The sequence below is a fragment of the Lepidochelys kempii genome, chromosome 4, assembly GCF_965140285.1.
Source record: "Lepidochelys kempii isolate rLepKem1 chromosome 4, rLepKem1.hap1, whole genome shotgun sequence".
Lineage (NCBI taxonomy): Eukaryota > Metazoa > Chordata > Testudines > Cheloniidae > Lepidochelys > Lepidochelys kempii.
In genome coordinates, this window is record NC_136383.1 from 123,095,903 (window position 1) to 123,115,617 (window position 19,715).

Here is a 19,715-nt window from a genome sequence, read left to right on the forward strand (position 1 = left end):
CTTGTGGCACCTTAGAGACTAACCAATTTATTTGAGCATGACCTTTCGTGAGCTACAGCTCACTTTATCGGATGCATACTGTGGAAAATACAGAAGATGCTTGTTTTTATACACACAAATCATGAAAAAATGGGTGTTTACCACTACAAAAGGTTTTCTCTTCCCCCCCCCCCCCACCCAACTCTCCTGTTGGTAATAGCTAATGTAAAGTGATCACTCTCCTTACAATGTGTATGATAATCAAGATGGGCCATTTCCAGCACAAATCCAGGTTTTCTCCCCCCCCCCACCCCAAACAAACCCACTCTCCTGTTGGTAATAGCTTATCTAAAGTGATCACTCTCCTTACAATCAGCAGGAGAGTGGGGTGGGGGGAGAGAAAACCTTTTGTAGTGATAAACCCATTTTTCATGATTTGTGTGTATAAAAACAAACATCTTCTGTATTTTCCACAGTATGCATCCGATGAAGTGAGCTCTAGCTCACGGAAGCTCATGCTCAAATAAATTGGTTAGTCTCTAAGGGGCCACAAGGTCTCCTTTTCTCCTTGCTTGTTCTTACCCCAGAATTTCTAATGGATCTGGAAGGTAGAAATAGGGTGATGACATCACAGTTAGTAACTATCCCTTCTCACCACCTTTCCCCCCCATGCTGTAGTTAATTAGGTGTTGAAAAGACGAAAATTCTGGGTGTTCAGCACCTTTCTCTCCTCCTGCCCCAAACAAGTAGTCCAGCAAAAGTAGTGAAGGCCCATATTTGACATTCTTGGTACTCTTAAGGTAATAAACAGAAAAAATAAAAACAGAACCGTTTTGGGCTTTATATGCCCTAAACAAGCAAAGGGGTACAATCCATAGTGGTGCAGCTTCAGGGCAACAGAGAAATTAGCAGTGTTTCTCATGGTGGAGTGTGCTCTCCTTAGTTGCTGCTGATTATTCAGGCCCCTTCTTTAATTTAAAAAAAAAAAAAAAAAGGTTGGAGACTTTGTATTGTAATAGAGCTTGGCACACCAGAGTATATACACTGGATACAGTTAATTCATATTCCACACTTAACAATTAATAGGTTTTATTATAATATTTAGAGGTGTGTGTGTGTAACAGCAAGATCAAACCTGGGACATCTGGAGCTTAGTGCATGAGCCCCTACAGCATGAGCAAAAAGCCAACGGCCTGTTAGGTAAGGCTGTAGAGCAGACTCATTTTCTCTCTCTAAGTGGTCCCAGTGTCACTAGATGGAACAGAACACCATACCCAGGAGACGTGTGGGTTATATGTGCACCTACCCCCCCCCACCACACAATTGACAGCTCTTCTTGTTCTTAATCATTCAAAGTGGCTTTACTGAAATACTTCTTCCCTGTCCCCAAACAGGAAATAATTGATGAACATTGGAGTATTAAGAGAAAAATAAAAAGGTTTTAAAGGACACATTTCTAGGGGCTGAAGGAATAATCTTAAGTAATACTTCGAAGTGAAAGGTAACTGACTTTTTTGTGTTTTATCACATTATATAATATTGGTAGATTTTACACTTTATTGGATATCTGTTCTTAAATACCATGTTTTAAAATGTTGCTGTGATTCTAGGATATCTAGTTGTAGGTCTGGATTGTAGGGAAAACTTTTAATGTAAATCAAGCAGTTTTGCATAAAAGTGCACTACTTTCTTAGGCTGTAATCCTGCAAATACTTACTTGCTTAACTTGACTAACACTGAGTAGTCCCACTAAAATCAGTGGGACTACTCACAGTAGTGAAGTTAAGCAAATGTTGGGACTTCACTTGGCATCAAAATTGCAAAGCAACTGAAAATATTTTTGTTAAATGGTTATATTTAGAAAGCAATTATAATTCAGGGATGGCTAATTCAGTTTTGTAAATGTGGGAGAATTGATATACACTGTGCAAATCGTATTAGCATGGTATTTCCTTATTTGTGATCTGACACTTGCTTTTTTCTGTACAGTGCCTTTCTTATTAAAATCACTGTATACATATTTTAAACAACTTCTTTTTTTTATTTATCATTGGGCTAGCAGACAGACTCCAGATTTTCCTTGTGTTTGGATAATTTTTTAAGACTGCTTGTAGATCTTTATATTCATAGCAAAAGTGTTGCTTATAATCATGAACAGTGGAAATCAATTTGTGGAAACTCTGAAGAAAGTTGGTTATCCAAAAGCTGCTCAACTTAATGGAGAAGACTTTGACTGGTTGTTTGAAACTGTGGAAGATAAATCATTTTTGGTGTGGTTTTGTGGAAATGTGAATGAGCAGCATGTGTTAGCTGAAAAAGAACTGCAAGCTTTTGATGCTCTTCTTAAATCTGGCAAGCCCATTTTAGAAGAAGAGGCTTTGGATGAAGTTCTTAAAACTTGCAAAACCTTTGATTCAAAATCAAGTAGCATGGAAGAAGGAGAACTTCAGAAGCTAGAGGAAGAGTTTCAAGCTCTTCAGAAAATTAAAAACCTAAAAATTCATCGTCGTAATAAGCTTCAAATGATGGCCTCAACAAACAGCCATATGTCACTGAAGTTAAATGATAAAGCAGAAGAAGCAGTTAAAATTCTGAAAGAGGGACAAGGAATTTTCACTGCTGTAAATACTAAGATAAATAATGAACTTCACTCTCTTACTGAAGGAGTTAAGAAGTTGACCTTTTTCTTCACCTTTTCTGACTCAGAACAAGGGTTAGGTCCTCATCCAGTATTTTTATCCCAACTTGCCTTGGATAAATATTTGTGTCAGGAAGAGAAAAGCACTGCAGCACTTACTTCATACACAAAAAAACAGTTTTTTCAAGGTATATCAGAATTGGTTGAAAGCTCAAATGAAGAAAATTTCCAACTTGTAGATATAAGCAAACCGTTAATTTGTGATGAGAACAATGAAGTCTGCAAGGAGAGACTTGAGATGGCTAGGCTGCAGATGGCATATATTTGTGCTCAACATCAGCTGATTCAACTGAAAGCTAAAGATATAAGCATAAACTCAGCTGTACAATGGGCAGAGAATAATCTTCAATCCTTAAAGAACAAGGTAAGCTGTTAAAGAGAATTATGTAATCTAGTGGACGTCTAAAAACCTAGACTTGTTCTGGATTTAACAAAAGAATAACTGACGATTACTCACTTTTTAACTTGAATTGTATTTCTTTAGTAGTAATAACAAATTTTAATAGTTATGAAATAGCACCAGATTCTGGTGCATTTAGCAAAATATAATTTCTTAGGTATCCAATGATGGTAGTACCACATTTGCTAGCTTTCTATAAATGTAGTAATTCTAGAAATATTTTTAAATAGCTGGTTGGTCCTTTGATTATGTACTGTTGATTTCATTTGATCGATACTGTATGACAGAATATACATGCAGAAGGCTCTCCATAATATATGAATACAAGTAGAGGTTGAGTTTAAAATTTTTTGTTGCCTGTTGGGCAAAAATTAAAATAGGAAACATTTTCCTGCCCCTTTTTCTTGTTTAGCATAACTTTTTAATACCTGCCACACCCCATCTACCTTTTGTGTGAAGAATTTTTAAAGTTACAAATTACTGTTTTGAATCTGGCTAATCACAAATAGGATTCCGTTTGACTAAAAAGATTTTCTTCCTTTATTGATCAGACCATTCAGGATTTTCTGTTTGTTTACTTTTTGGAATGGTAGTTCTAGATATCCCTTGACTTTCACAGAGGAGCCATCATTCCTTGGGAGAAAGAAGTCTAGTGGCTGGGAAAGTGGGGGGAAACAAGGATCAGAGGTGTCTGCAAAAGTTTGGCTGACTGAAGGAAACATTTTGTTTGGGAGGTTTGGCATGGGGAGCTAATTTGTAAGGCAAGAGTGCGTGCAAGGGAGCTGGGTTGGCCTGAGGGAATCAGATTGGAGGCCATGTCACACTACTAATGGAAAACGCTACATACAGAACCAAGAGGAAAGGGTGGGTTAGATAAGACTGGTATCTCAAAAAATTTCCAAAATAAAACTCCAGTCATTTTGGAATCACCTTATAAAAGTGTGGTGGTGATTTCCCTCCCCACCATACAACTTTAAAACCTTGGTTATTTATCTGGTACCATAAGAATTGTTTGCATATGGCATAATGGTTCAGGCTACGTTTTAGTCACGGGTATTTTTAGTAAAAGTCATGGACAGGTCATGGGCAGAAAACAAAAGTTCACAGGAACCTTAGTCAATGGGAGCTGTGGGGCCATGCCTGGCTGCCAGCACAGGCAGCATGTGGAGCTACAGGAGCTGAGGGAGAGGAGCCCCCACCCAGGTAGGCAGCGGCTCCAAGCCCTGAGCCCCCTCACACTCAAACTCCTGCTGCTGGAGTTGGGAGGTGGGACAGAGACTGCCCCAGCAGCAGTCAGTGCGACTGACCCCGGGGCTGCCCGAGCTGCTCAGGCAGCTCCTGGGCCAGCCACACGGTGCTGCTGCAGATGTCTTGGAGATCCTGGAAAGTTGCAGAATCTGTGACAAACACGGAGCCTTAATAATGATTGATGAGTAGGACTGTGGTTCTGGTAAGAGAGACTGCAAAACATGTCTGTTAAAAGTTTTGTTCTCTTGGATAAGAACATGTCTGCCTGTTCCTACTCCTTTCCTCAGCAGCACAGAGATAGCTAGCATTGTTGTGAACGAGGTCATCAGGCACTACCTTCGGTGGTTGTGATTTTCATTGTCCTGAAAAACTTAAGTATTAAAGAAAAGTGTTTAATGCATATACATTGTGATTCACTTTTAATTGTATTTACTTCTCAGACATAAAAAGGCTCACATTGTCTAAGATGAAAAGCTGCCAATTCTAAGTAAAATACAAACACAATAACTGAGCTGACAAATGACCATTTTTTATCTAGCCTTAGAGACTGATATGCTAATGTTTTAGCTTCAGCACCTAGTTTATTATGAAATATTTAGAAAACCAATCTGAAAATGTGGTAAAATACGCTGCATGGTGTGCTGTCTGGACATCAGAGCAGGTATTAATTGACAAAACTCTGAACTCAACTGTTCTGTCCTCTGATTTTACTTCCATAATTTTCTACCACTTTGATTCAACAAATGGTGGCAGATTTAGGGTAGAAATCTGGATCTTCAATTTTATGCAGTTTATGGTGTAGGATTATGTTGCAGCCTATTCATGTTACAGAAGTCATAGGGTTTTGAACCTGAATTTGGAATCAGTCGTGTTAACTAAATAATGGAAAAGTTCTATAATTTCTTTGAATTATTTTTGATTCCAGTCTTGCTTGTTCCAAGTTTTTTTGTAATTATTAGATTATGCCAGATTTCCATGTGACCGTAGAGTCATCAGCCTGTAATCTTTCTGTGTAGTCTCCTCCACTTGATTTTGGAAGTTTAGTTTCTTTAGAGTTTCTTGTTGTGTAAAACATGAGCTATTGTTTTGATCAGTCCTTCTTGTGCTTACTGAAAACAGCATACTTTAAGATAGTTGTACGCAAATATAAAGACACAGGTTTTCTTGACTGTTCCATCTAGTGTTACTGGAAAATAGAGGATCCAGTCCCCATACAACCAGCTGTGAGGCTGATGGTGGTTGCAGAAGAATTTCTGAATTTCCAGAACGTATTTTTGGCACCTCAGGTGTATTTTCAAAAGCTCAGACACTGCATCTCTTGAAATTAAATCATCATTATTTGTTTTATAATAGGATTGGGGCACTGTACAGACAAATAAGACATTTATTGTTCAGAGAGTTATAATCTACATGTCACATTACTACAAGACACACAAACAAACTTGGTTGGGGGCAAGTATAGATGGTGAGAGCCATAACATTAAAATTTAGCTGAAAAAAGAATCTCAAATCACCCACCATTTGCCCAGTCAATACCAGAGAGAAGTGACTTGTAGCCATCACATTAATTCATGTACAGTATTTCTATTTATGGATGAGTAACTGAGATGAACCTGATAAGTCTTCATAAAAAGACAGAGCTTCTGCTATCAGCAGTGTTGTGAACCCATTGTAAACTAGCTTCCATCAGCTGAGCATGTTAGTTGTCGTATTTGTACATGAAGGATTTTCACTATGCAAAATTTAATATATATTTTGTTCAGCACACCTTTCTCATTAACTGCCAGCAGCAAATGGTTTAAATTATAACACTTTAATGTTCTAAGATGGAATCCATTAGTAGGTATTGAAATATTAATATTTGAATCTATTTTTTATCTCTGTAATAAAATATCTGATTACTTTCCACAGTCCTATGGAAATATTTCTTTGGGTCTTTCCTTAATCTTACATCTCCTCAGCTATTTTCCATTTGACTTGTTAATTGTATGATCCTTAATATGGAGTTAAAACTAAATTCTTTAGGGAAAATGGGAAATGCATGGAACATGAATAAAAATGTTAGTCGTCTTTGAATATGTTCTTACAAGTACTTTTGCTTTTTATAGACTTTTGGAAAAGAAGAACACCTTGAGGCTAGAATCTGTAGCTTAAACAGTGAAATTTCAAAAACAAAAAAACAGCTAACTCAAATAAATAATGAAATACTGCCTTCCCTGGTGAAGGAGAATGCACAGCTATTGAACATGCCTGTGGTGAAAGGAGATTTTGATTTGCAGATTGCTAGACAGGACTACTATACATCAAGACAAGATCAAGTATGCAATCAGTTGCTAAAACAGAAAGCATCATTTGAACTTCTTCAGCTAGCTTATGAAATTGAATTGAGGAAACATCGGGATATCCATCGTCAACTCGAAAACATAATACAAGATCTGAAACAGAGCAGCAAGGCCCTAGAACAGAGACTGGAGGTGATGTCTGACCCACTTATATCTCAGCATGCAGTACCAAGGAACACTATTGATTCAAGGGATGATGTCTCTCATAGGTAAATGTTGTACAGTGGTTGTCAAACTTTTATATGAAGTATTATGTGGGAGCTTGTAGATCTCCATGTAAGTTGCCTACCATTTGTCATTATAATCTTCTTGCTATCTCTTACTGAGACGCTCTAATTAACTGCAAGAGGCCTTTAAAATTCCTACCAGGGACAAATCCCTGTGGCTAGAGACTTGCTTTTACTTGTCCTGTGAAATTCTGTTTGGATTTGGCTGAAATAGTTCAAATTGCCATTTCCCTCCTTTCCATGGTATTGCTCCGGAAAACTTTAGCAGCATGCCAGAATAACTGAGTGTGACTGTTCTAAGGCCAGGCCCATGCTACAGTTGGGGCAGCAGAACACACTGAACTGGGAATACCTAGTACCAGCTAGAGCAGGGTAAAGAGGGCGAGTACCAGGCTGGAATGAACTGCCCCTTGGATCAAGGATGAGGCCCCATCAGCCCAATCCCACCCCTTTAGGTTACCATCGGGGGCAGGATCCTTCCCATCTCTGAAGGGGGTACAGAGCTGGGTTTGGCTCCCTCCCAAATACTCCCAGGCCCGACATAGCCCCAGAGACCACCGCCCTACATTGGAATAATAGGATTCTCCTGCTTTTAACTAATATAGCTATCTAGTCCTGTAGCTCAAGTGGTCGGAATGTGGTGGGGTGCTGTAGGTTCAGGATTCAAACCCGGCTGATGAGACACATTGGGGGCTTTTGTTCCAATTGTATATTTATAGACTTATTTTTACCTTTAAAAAAAAAACCTATTAAAATACATAGCAAAATAACTATATTAAAATAACACTTTGATTACGGTGAAGCTCTCAGAAGATAAGAAAAGTTGGATTTATGGTTCCCTGTACTATTTTAATTCTGCTCCCTTGGTAAAACTGCATGTATATTCATAACTTGAGTCTCATGGTATTTGTGTTTTACTTAAAGCCTCAACTTTTTGAATCCGAGTATTACATAAAAATCTCACTTTTCATTTAAAAACAACAATGAAGTCCTCATGGTTGTGCAGAAAAGCTTGAAAACAAGAATAGAGTGCACCCTAAAGGCTCAGAAACCAAAAGGCACATGAAAAGAACCTTTGGCTTAAAAATTAAACATATTTGTAAAACGCATATCTTATGATTTTGGGGGGCACAACTCATGAGTTCTGAATGTTTGCAGTTAGCAGTAACTATGATACGGTAGAACAGTGATTCTCAACCTGAGGCCCAATCAGCACAGAGCTCTGGCCCATGTGACATCCTCAAGGGCCATACAAGTAGTATTGGATGCAGTCCACAGTAGTAAATAAGTTGAGAAACCACTACAGTAGAACCTCAGAGTTACAAACTCACCAGTCAACCACATGTCTCATTTGGAACTAGAAGTATGCAATCAGGTAGCAGCAGAGATGAAAAACTAAAAAAAATTGTTTAACACAGTACTGAGCTGTACTTTGAGTTTTTTTTAAGTAATTTGACAGAGTAAGGGAACTGTTTCTGTGCTTGCTTCACTTAAATCAATGGTTCTCAAATTTTTCTACTCGTGACCCCTTTCACACAGAAAGCTGCCGAGTGTGACTCCCCCCTTTAAATATATAAAAACATTTTTATATGTTTAACACCATTATAAATGCTGGATGCAAAGCGGGGTTTGGGGAGAAGGCTGACACGTTGCGACCCCCCACGTAATAACCTCGTGACTCCCTGAGAGGCCCCGATCCCCAGTTTGAGAACCCCTGATTTAAATTAAGATGCTTAAAAGCAGCTTTTTTTCTTCTGCATAGTAAACTTCCAAAGCTGTATTAAGTCAATGTTCACTTGTAAAACTTTTGAAGGAACAGCTATAATGTTTTGTTCAGAGTTAGTCTTTGTTCCTGAGGTGCTCATAACTCTGAGGGTCTACTGTACAATCTTTAATAACATGATTACATTTTTTTTCCCACCTCATGCTATAAGCATGCAACACAATATAGGAGACATCACTATTTGCTGAGTAACTGCTATCCCCTCGATGCAGTCAATTAAAATATTACCTTTGGCCTAGTTCCCTCTTCATATTTAGTCATAAATGCCACGTTGAAAATTTAATGAAGATTAGTATGGATTCATGGCAGGTATGTCAAGGTCCAAAAGTAGATTGATTTACAGAGATACTGAGAGTCTCCCATTTCCACTGAAGTGACTGTGAACTACAGTTGCACAGCACTCTTGAAAAATTAAGTCGTATTTTATTTGGTGTCAAAATAGGGACTGAGGTTTAGGCACCCCAATTTGAAAATGTAGGCCATAATGTACAAAACTGGCTTTGTTTTGATTCAGATTAGCAGGTACAGCAGTGTGAGTGGGTTGGGATGCTAGAGAAGTGCAAGGTAATTTTATTCTACAGATCTATAAACTACTAAGTGATAAAGATTTTCTTTTTAATACTGTTAATTATATTCAATTTTTGATTGTATTGCTAAAATAGTAGAATGTATGGCAACATAGAGCAGTAACAGTGTACTTTTGGGACACTGATGTGTCTGAATTTGGTAAAGAATACCATTTTAAATAGGTTAGCGGTTGAGTATCTAGAGTTCTACCATTTACAGGAAGGAACATATGTTACAAATTCACAAGTACTCTATATTTTTAGGGATACTTAAAAATTACTGCCATTAGAGAGTTATCTTAAAATTCACTCCTGTCAGAATCAGTTTTACCATCTATTAAACGAGTAATTCCTAAGATTACTGCAACTGAATAGAGGACAAACATTTTTCTGATTTTTTTTTCAGTTTTTTTAATGTATTTGAAAGTACTTTGTGGCTAGTTTCACTGCTTACCTTTTTATACAGTCTTTTTTTCTTGTTTGTGTAGGTTTTTTTTTCTCAGGGAGAATTATTTTTCAAATATAAGAAAATGCTTGCTGAAGCACAAAAATTGGCAGTGGGACTTGGGTAGGAGTATTGTCCTCAGACTACTTTTAAACTAATTGTTTTTAATAGACTAGATTTCAAGATGACAGTGTCCCTTTAATTGTAGCTTGAAATATTTCCGTCTCCTACCAACCAAGGCTTAAACCAAAAAATTAGGGTGGTCTTAGAAGTGACCAGGAGCAGCTCAGAAGTTAGCAACACGCATCACTCTGACATTGTTGGGCAGGACTGTACTTGCCTTTTCATCAGAATGACTTCCCAGAGATGAATGTGCAAAAGCTCTGCCTTACCTAATCAACTGATGGCATAAATATGTACTGAATTTTTTAAAAGATGAATGCTGCATCTCAAATTTTTGTCACTGTAGGCTATACCAGCTTTTGGAAGGAGAAAATCCGAAACAACAATTGTTCAGAACACATGAAGGCATTGAACAAATGGCTCAGAAATTAAAGCAAGACATTACTTCAGTGCAAGATCAGCTAGCAGTATCTTCTCAAGAACAATTTCTCTTTTTGTCTAAGCTGGATAGTGATTTAGATGCACTTTGTGACTCTCTGTATTGGGGAGGAAATCAGATCTTGCTTAGTAACCAGGTAAGTCCTTATTGTAGAATTACAGCTATTGCTACATTAGTAAGCATATTTTGCAAATGATTAGTTATACAGACAAAAGGGTCTGAACATGTAATGTAATATATTTTTATCTATTTCATGAATTAATACTTCCTTTAGTATTGAAGTAAAAGTAGCTTTTTTCCAAATGTGTAATGATCATATATAGGTCATCATTAGCCATGGCAGTTTAACAACTGATGTATACCTCTTTGTAGGGTATATGTTTCATCAGAGTATATTATGTCATAAATTGCATCTATGAATTTCTAATAGAAAAACTTAAGATGTTTCTTTCCTGCTACTGTGGTATGGTTCGATAGAAATCTTTGGGCTGAAATATAATGTTACACTACCACTTTAACAATCTATAGTAATATTTTTTCCTGGCAGCAACTCTTTCTAAGAATGTCTTTGTTCTGTGGTTCATATAGTGCAGGGGACGGCGAACTATGGCTCGCCGGCTGGATCCGGCCCATCAGGGCTTTCAGTCCGGCCCACAGGATTGCCAGCCCTGTGGTGCAGAGAGGTTAAGGCAGGCTCCCTGCCTGCCCTGGCCCTGCGCCGCTCCCAGAAGCGGCCGGCACCATGTCCCTGCGGCCACTGGCGGGGTGGGGGTCAGAGGGCTCCGTGCGCTGTCCTCACCTGCAGGCACCGCCCCCACTGGACAGGATCTGGGAACCGTGGTCAATGGGAGCTTCAGGGGTGGTACCCACAGGTGAGGGCAGCGTGCAGCGGAGCCTCCAGCCTCCGCTCTGCTGGAGCCGCTGCCAGACATGCTGACCACTTCTGGGAGCGGCATGGGGCCAGGGCAGGCAGGGAGCCTGCCTGAGCCCTGCTGCGCGCTACTGCCATTCCAGAGCCGCTTGAGGTAAGTGGTGCCAGGCCAGAGCCCGCACCCCTCAGACACCCCAATCCCCTGCCCTGAGCCCCTTGCCACACCCTGCACCCCAACCCCTTGCCATGAGCCCCCTCCTGCACAACACACCCCCTCCTAATGTAATGTGGTCCTGGCCAGTGACTAGGCTCCATGATAATACAAATAGTAATAACAAGACATTTGCATTGAGTGCTTATAACATAATAAAATGAATAGCCTACCTGCGCTACAAAAAATGAAGATTAATTCAAACTATGAAGCAGTGAAAGATGAAAAAATACAGGTGCCAATAATCTGGTTCCAGTTTAAATCTACAAAGTATTATTTTTGTCTAAGTGCGAGGAGTAGTTTGTAGAATTGTAACCACTTTTAATGTGAGTAAAATTGTTCTACCATCTTGATCCAATACAAAACAGATGCATAGATTCTGATACCCTTGTTCACATTAAGTACTAGCTGTCTCTATTTGTAATCTGACTTAGTTGAGTGGGACTATTTGTAAAGTAAGATACTACTCAGTGTGAGTAAGGGTATTACAGTCTGGCCAGATGAGCTCTATAAATCAAATGAGATTCATTACCTTGTACTTTTGCTTCCTTTCATTAGGCATATCCTGTGTGCTGTGCAAACCTGCCTCCAAAACTTAATTTGTTTTATATTTTAGTTGAATTAATGTATCAACAATGCAAATGTAATAAACTTTCCTTTTTTTCTTTCTTTCTGTTAGGAACTAACAGATCAACTTTATCAACTAGAAATGAACTTAAATAAACTAAATCAGCTTATTATGGATCTTCTTGCTGATGTAAAGGCCAAAAGAAAGGTTTTAGAGTCACATACACTGCATCAGATGGAAAGAAAATTGTATGTGTATTTTTTCAAAGATGAAGACTATTTGAAAGCTATTGTGGAGAAGCTAGAGCATCAGTCTCAGGCTCAAACCATTGGTCTAGAGGATTAAACATTAAATGCATCTTTGTTCTACTGTTAAGATGTGGAAATATTTAGTGTAGACTTTTTATGATTCAATGGGAAAACAAACTGTTTTGATAAGGCTAATAATGATATATTAGTTTATCAAGAACAGACTGTAAGCCCCTTTTATAGCTTTTGGCATACAGAGACTTTGGGCTCATACTTCAGTTTTGAGGGTTTGCTTTACAAGAGAGAGGGAATGCATTAAGTATCTAGATACTGCTAGACTACATATTATCCTCTATTACTTAATGTGCAGAGTAAATGCAGATTCCTGCTTCCATGATGTGCTTTTCCTTTGTCTTCAGATGTTATGAAATCCTCTTCATGTGTGATCTGCAAAGTTAGTGCAGAGAGGGCATTTTAGGGGTTGGAACAGCTTTTGAATATAGTATGCTTCCTTCTGAAGCGGATGGTTTTCCTAATAGTAAAATTTTACACTAATTTCTGTCCTGCGATCCTTTGAGAGGACGTAAGGTGCAGTTGTGCAAAAGTGACAGCATGTTTGGTTATAGACCAAGTGTGTCTGCATTTTTTTTCTACAAACTGTCCAAAATCCTTTGGATTAATTGATTGCCCTTCTTTCCCCTTCATGCTACTCTTCCTAGAATCTTGAAGCTCTAAGAGCAAGAGTTTTGAACTTGCCTTTTTTAGCAGGGTGTCCCAAGGATGTTTGTGTTCAGCAGATAATTAATCTGCTATGGTCTGTTTCTTTTTTTGGCTCACTGTAGAATTTGTAGTAACACAAATTTCAGAATGTTTTAATAACTCTGCCAGAATTATTGAATTTTTAATAAGAGAGATTTTTTGGCTCATCAACTGCAACCCCAAGATATGTGTAGCAAACTATATAGGAAACTTACTACAGATTAAAGAAAATTTAATGTGATTGCACACAATTATGATGCCTTTTCTCTACTGTGTCCATTGGATCTGGATCCTGATGGGAGCAGCAGTTCTTGCTTTCAGGTCATATACAGATATGTTTATAATATGTATTTGATAAAGGGAAGCAAATTAAGACTGACTATTTTTATAACTTCAGGTAAAATTATTTTTAGTGTATAAATAACATTTTAAATTTGTTTTTAACTGTAAAATTGTATTTGATTACCTTTCATGTTTAAATAAGAGCATAACCTCTGTTAAAAGTATTAAGTACTTTAAAATATTTGATGTTTGTAAGTCTGCACTGTCTTTTTTGAACCCTATTAAATGTTTAATCATCTTGACTATAAACATTAATAAATCATATCAAGGGTAAAAACACTACAAGTTAATGGAATGTGTCCTACACCCTTTATTAAAAAGAAAAAACACAATATGTGCATTTATATCCTTAATATTAAGTGATTTAAATCCACAAACATAAGAATGTTTCAGATTAATGGTGGGATCTGGTTGTGAAATGCATAACATTTCTATATATTCTGATCCATGGTATATTGTACCTTTTTGCCTGCCAAATTCTAAATCTAATCTAGGTTTGCCACCTGAGGTAAGACTGACCCCTCCCACAAGAGAAAAAGTTTTTTTACATTTAAAAAATCTCTTCCTTTAGGGAGAAGCTACAGACCTAAGGAACAATCTCTTGACTGTTTTTCTATCCAAGGTAGGAAAAGAGGCTTGGTCATGACTATATGACCATTCTTGACCTGAGACACATACTGGACAGAGATGACCATAGGCATTGCAAATGTTTCTCCTGAGCTAAGATGAGTGGTTCCCTTTAAAGAGGGAGAAAATACTGTCTGATAGAATTTGATTTGGAAATGTTCTAGTCATGTGAAGGGAGCCAAGATTGGCCAGTGAATAGTCAAGACCTCTGTATGGGAGTAAGTTATTTAACCACTACTGAACTGCCAGTTGTATCCACCAACACTATGGAGTTTGAACCCCAGTTGAGAACTTGACCCCCTAGAAATACTGTAAGGCATGCTATGTAAATATTTGTAGTATGTTGTAAATGGTTCAAAATGTTATCCCTATTGTCTGAGTCTCCATGTTATAATTTACACTGATAGTCTTCTCTACTGACATGAACGATTTTGCTTCTCATGCTCCCCAGTGGCCCATGTGATTACATTCTGTACTTACGTTGCATCTAGATATTATAGAATGTGATTAAATGCAGGTCGATTGAAATATAAGATTCCAGACCAGTAGTAATATATGTGGAGGTTTAAACATCAGAGAACAATTGAAAATGCTGAACTTTGTGTCTAAATAATCAGCTCTTCTTTCCATCTTTTAATGATGTTTCAGCCTTCTGAGGTTTTTTTGCTTTTAGCCTTAAGACTTGAAAACTGTTTAGAGGTTTGTGCTTTGCTGTAAGGATAGAAAGTAATGAATATCTGCATGCATTAATTTTTAGATCTTCATTAGAAAACAATGTGGGAGACTTTTCAAAGACACATGACATTGATTTGGAGTTCTTGTCAGACTGATTCTTAAAGGCACTGTGTGTTGCTGAATACACCTCTTAAAGGCTGTGACTACCTCTTTTTGAAAATCTGTTGGTAGCGTGTATCAAACTGTTTCAGTCATGCTTCAGTGCTTATTTCTCTCAAATTGGCAGCTGCCAGTACTCATAAGAAACTGTTTGACAAACCAATGTGGATACATGGTAGTAAGGAAAAAAAATCAGTTTGTATATATTAAAGTCTCTAGGTCAGTGGTTCTCAACCTATTAACCATTGTGGACCGCATATGCAGCTCTCTGTATTATGTGGGCCCTGTCCACACAACATATATATATTACCTGTATGGCTCTGAGGATGTTACATGAGCCACAGCTGTGTGCTGATTCAGCTGCAAGCAGGTCACAGGTTGAGAACCGCTGCTCTAGGTAGAGGGTGGATATACTAGATATTATGTATGCATTATCCATTCCATCTTCAGCCTTATGTAATAGATGCTAATTATTTCATGATCTTAATGTCTCTTGTATAATACACATGTGATATCTTGTATTCAGGGTTGATGAGAAAAATGGAGGGTTACAAGGAGTACATAGGACATGACCTTTGTAAAGTGCCGCTATCAAATATTGCTCAAAGGATTATGTCAGCTATGCAGTCTGTTCCTTTAGAGGAAGCTCAGAATAGCAGAGAAGGTGAACAGAGTGAGTAACTTGTTCAGTTTTTAACTTTGTACTATATTATGTATTTTTGGAAATGGATCATGAAAATGGAAAGACTTAAGGAAAAATTATCTTTCTAAACACTCACTTTGGCATCTTGAGGGGTAAAAGTAGAATTTCAATAGTTTTACATAGAAATATCTCCAACACTAAGGCCTTGTCTAAACTACACAGTTTTGTCAACAAAAGTCAACTTTCATCAACAAACCAGTGGAGGTGTGCACACTGAAATGCTCCTTCCACTGATGTAACTCCCCTGTTATGCCGACATAATACAACCACCTCAATGAGAGGCATAGAACTGTTTGGGATGTAGTTAGTGATACAGCATTAGTGTGGACACTGCGCTTGCTTATGTTGCCATAATTGGCCTTCAGGGGTGTCCCACAATGCCCATTCTGACCGCTCTGGTTAGCGCTTTGGAGTCTGCTGCGCTGCAGGTACACAGACATGCACCCCATCTCTGTTTAAAGGCCTGGGAACTTTTGAAATTCCTCTTCCTCTTTGCTCGGTGTGTACTGTTCACACAGCATCTTCCCAGCTGACTATGCTGGCTTTCCACAACAGATGCACTCCTGCCTGGAGTATGCCAGAGCTGTTGGATCTGCTAGGTCTGTGGGGAGAGGAGGCTGAGCAGTCTCGGCTTCACTCAAGCTGTAGGAACTTTGATATCTAGGAGCACAATGCTCGTGGCATGCAGGAGAACAGACTTGAAAGGGACATGCAGCAGTGCTGTGCTAAGATCAGGAGCTGAGGCAGATGTACCAGAAGGCAAGGGAGGCCAACTATTGCTCTGGTGCATTGCCGAAGACATACCACTTCAAGGAGCTGCGCGCTATCCTCGGCTGTGACCCACTGCCAAGAGCCCTGTGCAACAGGGTTCTCTGGTGCGATGGCAAGTTAGCAGGGAGTTGGAGCAATCAAATTTTTGAATTGCTCTGCTCCGGCACCAATAGTGACTGCTCCAGCTCCGCTCTGACTCCGCTCCGTACTCTGACTCAAATTAATTTTTAAGTAAATAAAAAAGTGCATACTGTAATTTTGAAAAAACATTATTTTTATTCACTTTTAAAACAATTTAAATGTCATCAACAATGATACAAACTAGAATCATTCATAATTCATTCTGTAAAAAAATTATTGCAGCAATCAAGTAGTCTTTCATAGCCTGCCGCAAATCATTTAAAAAACTTTAAAGCCGAAAACTGTTGCTCTACACAATTTTGAGTTGTTGGCGTGCTCGAAGCAATTCTACAGGCAGCCTGAATGCGGTGTGGGTAGTCTCAAAAACAGACTTAACTTTTAGCTTACCAATAGACTCCATCGCCTCACAATCTTCCCGAAAGTTTCTCTTGAATAATGCTTCATTACCATTATGAATTGCAGAAACTCGCCGGCGTCTTTCTTGTTTATCCAATTCGTTTTTGAAGGCATCATCTTCTGAAGAATTGGTGCTTGAATTATCTCCATTTTCCTGTAATGGTTGAAGACATCTCAGGGACTGATGCTTGAACAAGTTCAGAGTGGAGACAAAGTTTGAGAACAGCCTGCTATTTCTGAAGGATGTGAACTTTCCGAAACCGCAAATTCGATTGATGACTCCTTTTTGTTTTGTTTTCTTCATCCTCTTTTGCAGAGTTCAAATGTAGCAATAGACCTTGGGTTTTGAGTCATCGAGCAGTATCCAGGAGCCCTTCCTTTGCCTTTGGTATTTCCCTTGAGGTAAAAAGAATCCGATACCGTGGGTCAACAAACCCCAGCAAGAAAATGAATATTGTTAAAAATATTGTTCACATTTCTGCATGGAGGATAGAATTCCTTCTGCAATTTGTTCACCATTTTCTTGCAAGAATTTTGACAGTTTTCACTATCCCTTCATTAAAACTCCTGGGATTACATCAACAGCTTGAAGATTCATGGTTGTTTGGTTTGGCTTGGCTTTGCCAAGAGGTCTCGCAAGTTCTTCACTTCGTCCCATTCAGCTTTTGTTAACTTGAGTTCTCTTGTTCCAGCAGCAGCCACTTGTTCACAGTAAGATTGAAAAACGAAGCCGACCAATCATCGCAAATGTTGAACCCCAGCAAGTTACAGTATCCAATGATTGAGTTACCCCAGGTAGATCAAGCAGAACACTTTGAATACTTGGGGTTCGTAGTTTGACAACGACTTGTCGAATTTTTGCCAGTAATTTCTTCGCATTTTCTTTGTTCAGTCCATCCCAGATTCACAGGTGAAGAGTGTGAATACCACCCCTCATTAATTGGACTTTTGAGTCGTCCTCCTGAAGCCATGTTGGAAATATGAGGCTAGGGTCATTAACCCATTGCGCAGCAGCATCCATGTTGAGTTTAATTCATCCATTCCTTTAGTTCCTTCATCAGGCAAAATAGCTTCAGTTCTGTCCACATCCCTGTTCTCAGAGGTAGAAATGGTTTCATTGTCCTCGCTGAAATTTTTGATGGCACACATCATGTTTGCTGCATTGTCAGTGCAGATGCTCAGCACTTGCATTTGACCCCAGATTTTTCTAAAATAGCTTTTACTTGACTTTTCACATATGAAGAATTGTGACGCCCTTCTGTGTCGATTACTTCCAAGATTTTTACCACAGCTTTATCTTTTCCTTCTTTGTAGTATTGAGCATTGATTGCAAGGAAATTTCTGTCTCCACAGATTGCCACATCCATTTTCAGGTAGCACAGTTTTTGCTCCAAAGCTTTCTTGAGCTCTTTGAAACCAGACTCAGCTGTGTTGACAACTAAATGACAAACCGCATTGTGCCCCATCGAAACACAAAGCTGCCGACCCATTTTACCTGCAGTTTTTTGGAATCCTTTGTTCCTTAGCCTGAATGTAGTGAGCAGTGTTGAACTCAAGCAAACCATTTCCATCAGCCCTTCATGGAAAGTATTGGCATCCATGGTGACTGTAACCTTTGAGGACTTCAAATATGAGTCAAGTTTTGTTTGCTCAGTTATGGGCTTCTTCTCAGATGAAGCTCCACGAAAAATCTTTTCTCCAGGAGTTTTCAAAGAGCCAGATGAATGTCATTTAGCCGTGTCAGCTTTCTGTTTTTGCTTCATCTTCCTGGTCCTTTTTGGTAACCAGAGTCGCATAAGTTTTCAGGATGGTTACGTGTTACATGCTGCCAAAAGTTGTAACTTTTCGCGCATTTGCTTCACTTGTCTTGAAGCTACATGGTTTGAGCTCGCCATTCACTTTTCCACTTTGCACGTTGCTGATTTCTTCTTTGCTTTTCCCAAAAGCTCAAATTTGGGCTTTTTTCAAATTCAAAAGTAAAGACGTTGTTTAGATCCTTTTTCCGTAAATCGGCTATAAGCCATGGCCAAATCTTCTTATACTGCTACTGCAGCCAAATGTTTCTTGTAATGCTTTTGTTCATTGCTTTTTGAAGATCATAACATTTTTTTTATAATGTACCTGCTTGTGATATCTTAACCACTGAGGTACTTCAAATTTATTTTGGATTTTCTGGGCAAAAATGATCACATTTCTTTTTACACAATTATTAAAGTATATTTTAATATTTTAACATGTTTCTTGCAGTTTACAATACAACAAGTATTTTTAATATACCTTTTTTATAAATTGCAAGTTTTTAATATCTCAAACTCTTTAATATAGATATATCAATGAAATTTGGTATGCGCTGTAGCATTAGTACATGCTATCGCTGTTCTACAACATTAATTGTTGAAGTAACGAGGCTACACGTTACAAGGTTGAAAATAAACTTTAACGGGAAAGTGGATTCAAATTGCAAGTACAGTCCTTTTAGTAAAGAGAACAAATTTTCAGAAATATGTTTTTGCTTCATCAGCCTGATTAGATTATACAAGATAGAGCAAATAACAGGTTCTGTCTTGTATAATGTTTCCAGCCTGATGAAGGAAAAAGATTTCTGAAAATTTGCTCTCTTTACTAAAAGGACTGCTTGCAATTTGAATCTGCTTTCCCATTAAAGTTTATTTTGAACATTCTATCATACAACATCATTAAAAAAAAAAAAATTTAAACTACAGGCATCGTGAACTGGGGGGGGACTGGGCCAATTTTATTTAATATTTTTAAATCTTCGCTGTTTAACAGGTACAACCATGGAATGTGGTTTAATGCTAAAACACGCATTAAAATGGTACTCTTAATTTATTTTGTATAATTAACCATTTCCGAGAACTGTTTAAAAATTTTAAACTGCTTAGATGCTTAGAATGATACAAACAATTTTACTTATTTTTAAAATTTATGGTTCCAAAGTTTTAAATGTAGTATTAAATAACCAAAAATTATTAC

At 38.2% G+C, this 19,715-nt stretch overlaps 2 protein-coding genes across 3 annotated transcripts in view; both read left to right on the forward strand.

Moving 5' to 3' along the window:
• Window positions 1-1,392: 1,392 nt before the first annotated feature.
• On the forward strand, window positions 1,393-13,474 carry HAUS3 (HAUS augmin like complex subunit 3). 2 transcript variants are annotated; one of them, XM_073342730.1, is made up of 5 exons: window positions 1,393-1,480; window positions 2,039-3,041; window positions 6,434-6,876; window positions 10,158-10,386; window positions 12,012-13,474. In XM_073342730.1, exons 2-5 carry the CDS (start codon window positions 2,130-2,132, stop codon window positions 12,243-12,245), a joined length of 1,818 nt encoding a protein of 605 aa, XP_073198831.1. In that variant the 5' UTR covers window positions 1,393-1,480; window positions 2,039-2,129; the 3' UTR covers window positions 12,246-13,474. The 2 variants fall into 2 exon arrangements, with proteins under 2 accessions (XP_073198831.1, XP_073198830.1); XM_073342729.1 differs by having other exon boundaries at window positions 2,042-3,041.
• Window positions 1,402-19,715, forward strand: part of POLN (DNA polymerase nu) — a 236,183-nt gene continuing 217,869 nt past the window's right edge. Inside the window, exons 1-3 of the mRNA XM_073343208.1 lie at window positions 1,402-1,480; window positions 13,821-13,871; window positions 15,237-15,383. Of these exons, the coding sequence (XP_073199309.1) occupies window positions 15,242-15,383 (142 nt within the window). The 5' untranslated portion in view covers window positions 1,402-1,480; window positions 13,821-13,871; window positions 15,237-15,241. The remainder of the gene's footprint in view (window positions 1,481-13,820; window positions 13,872-15,236; window positions 15,384-19,715) is intronic.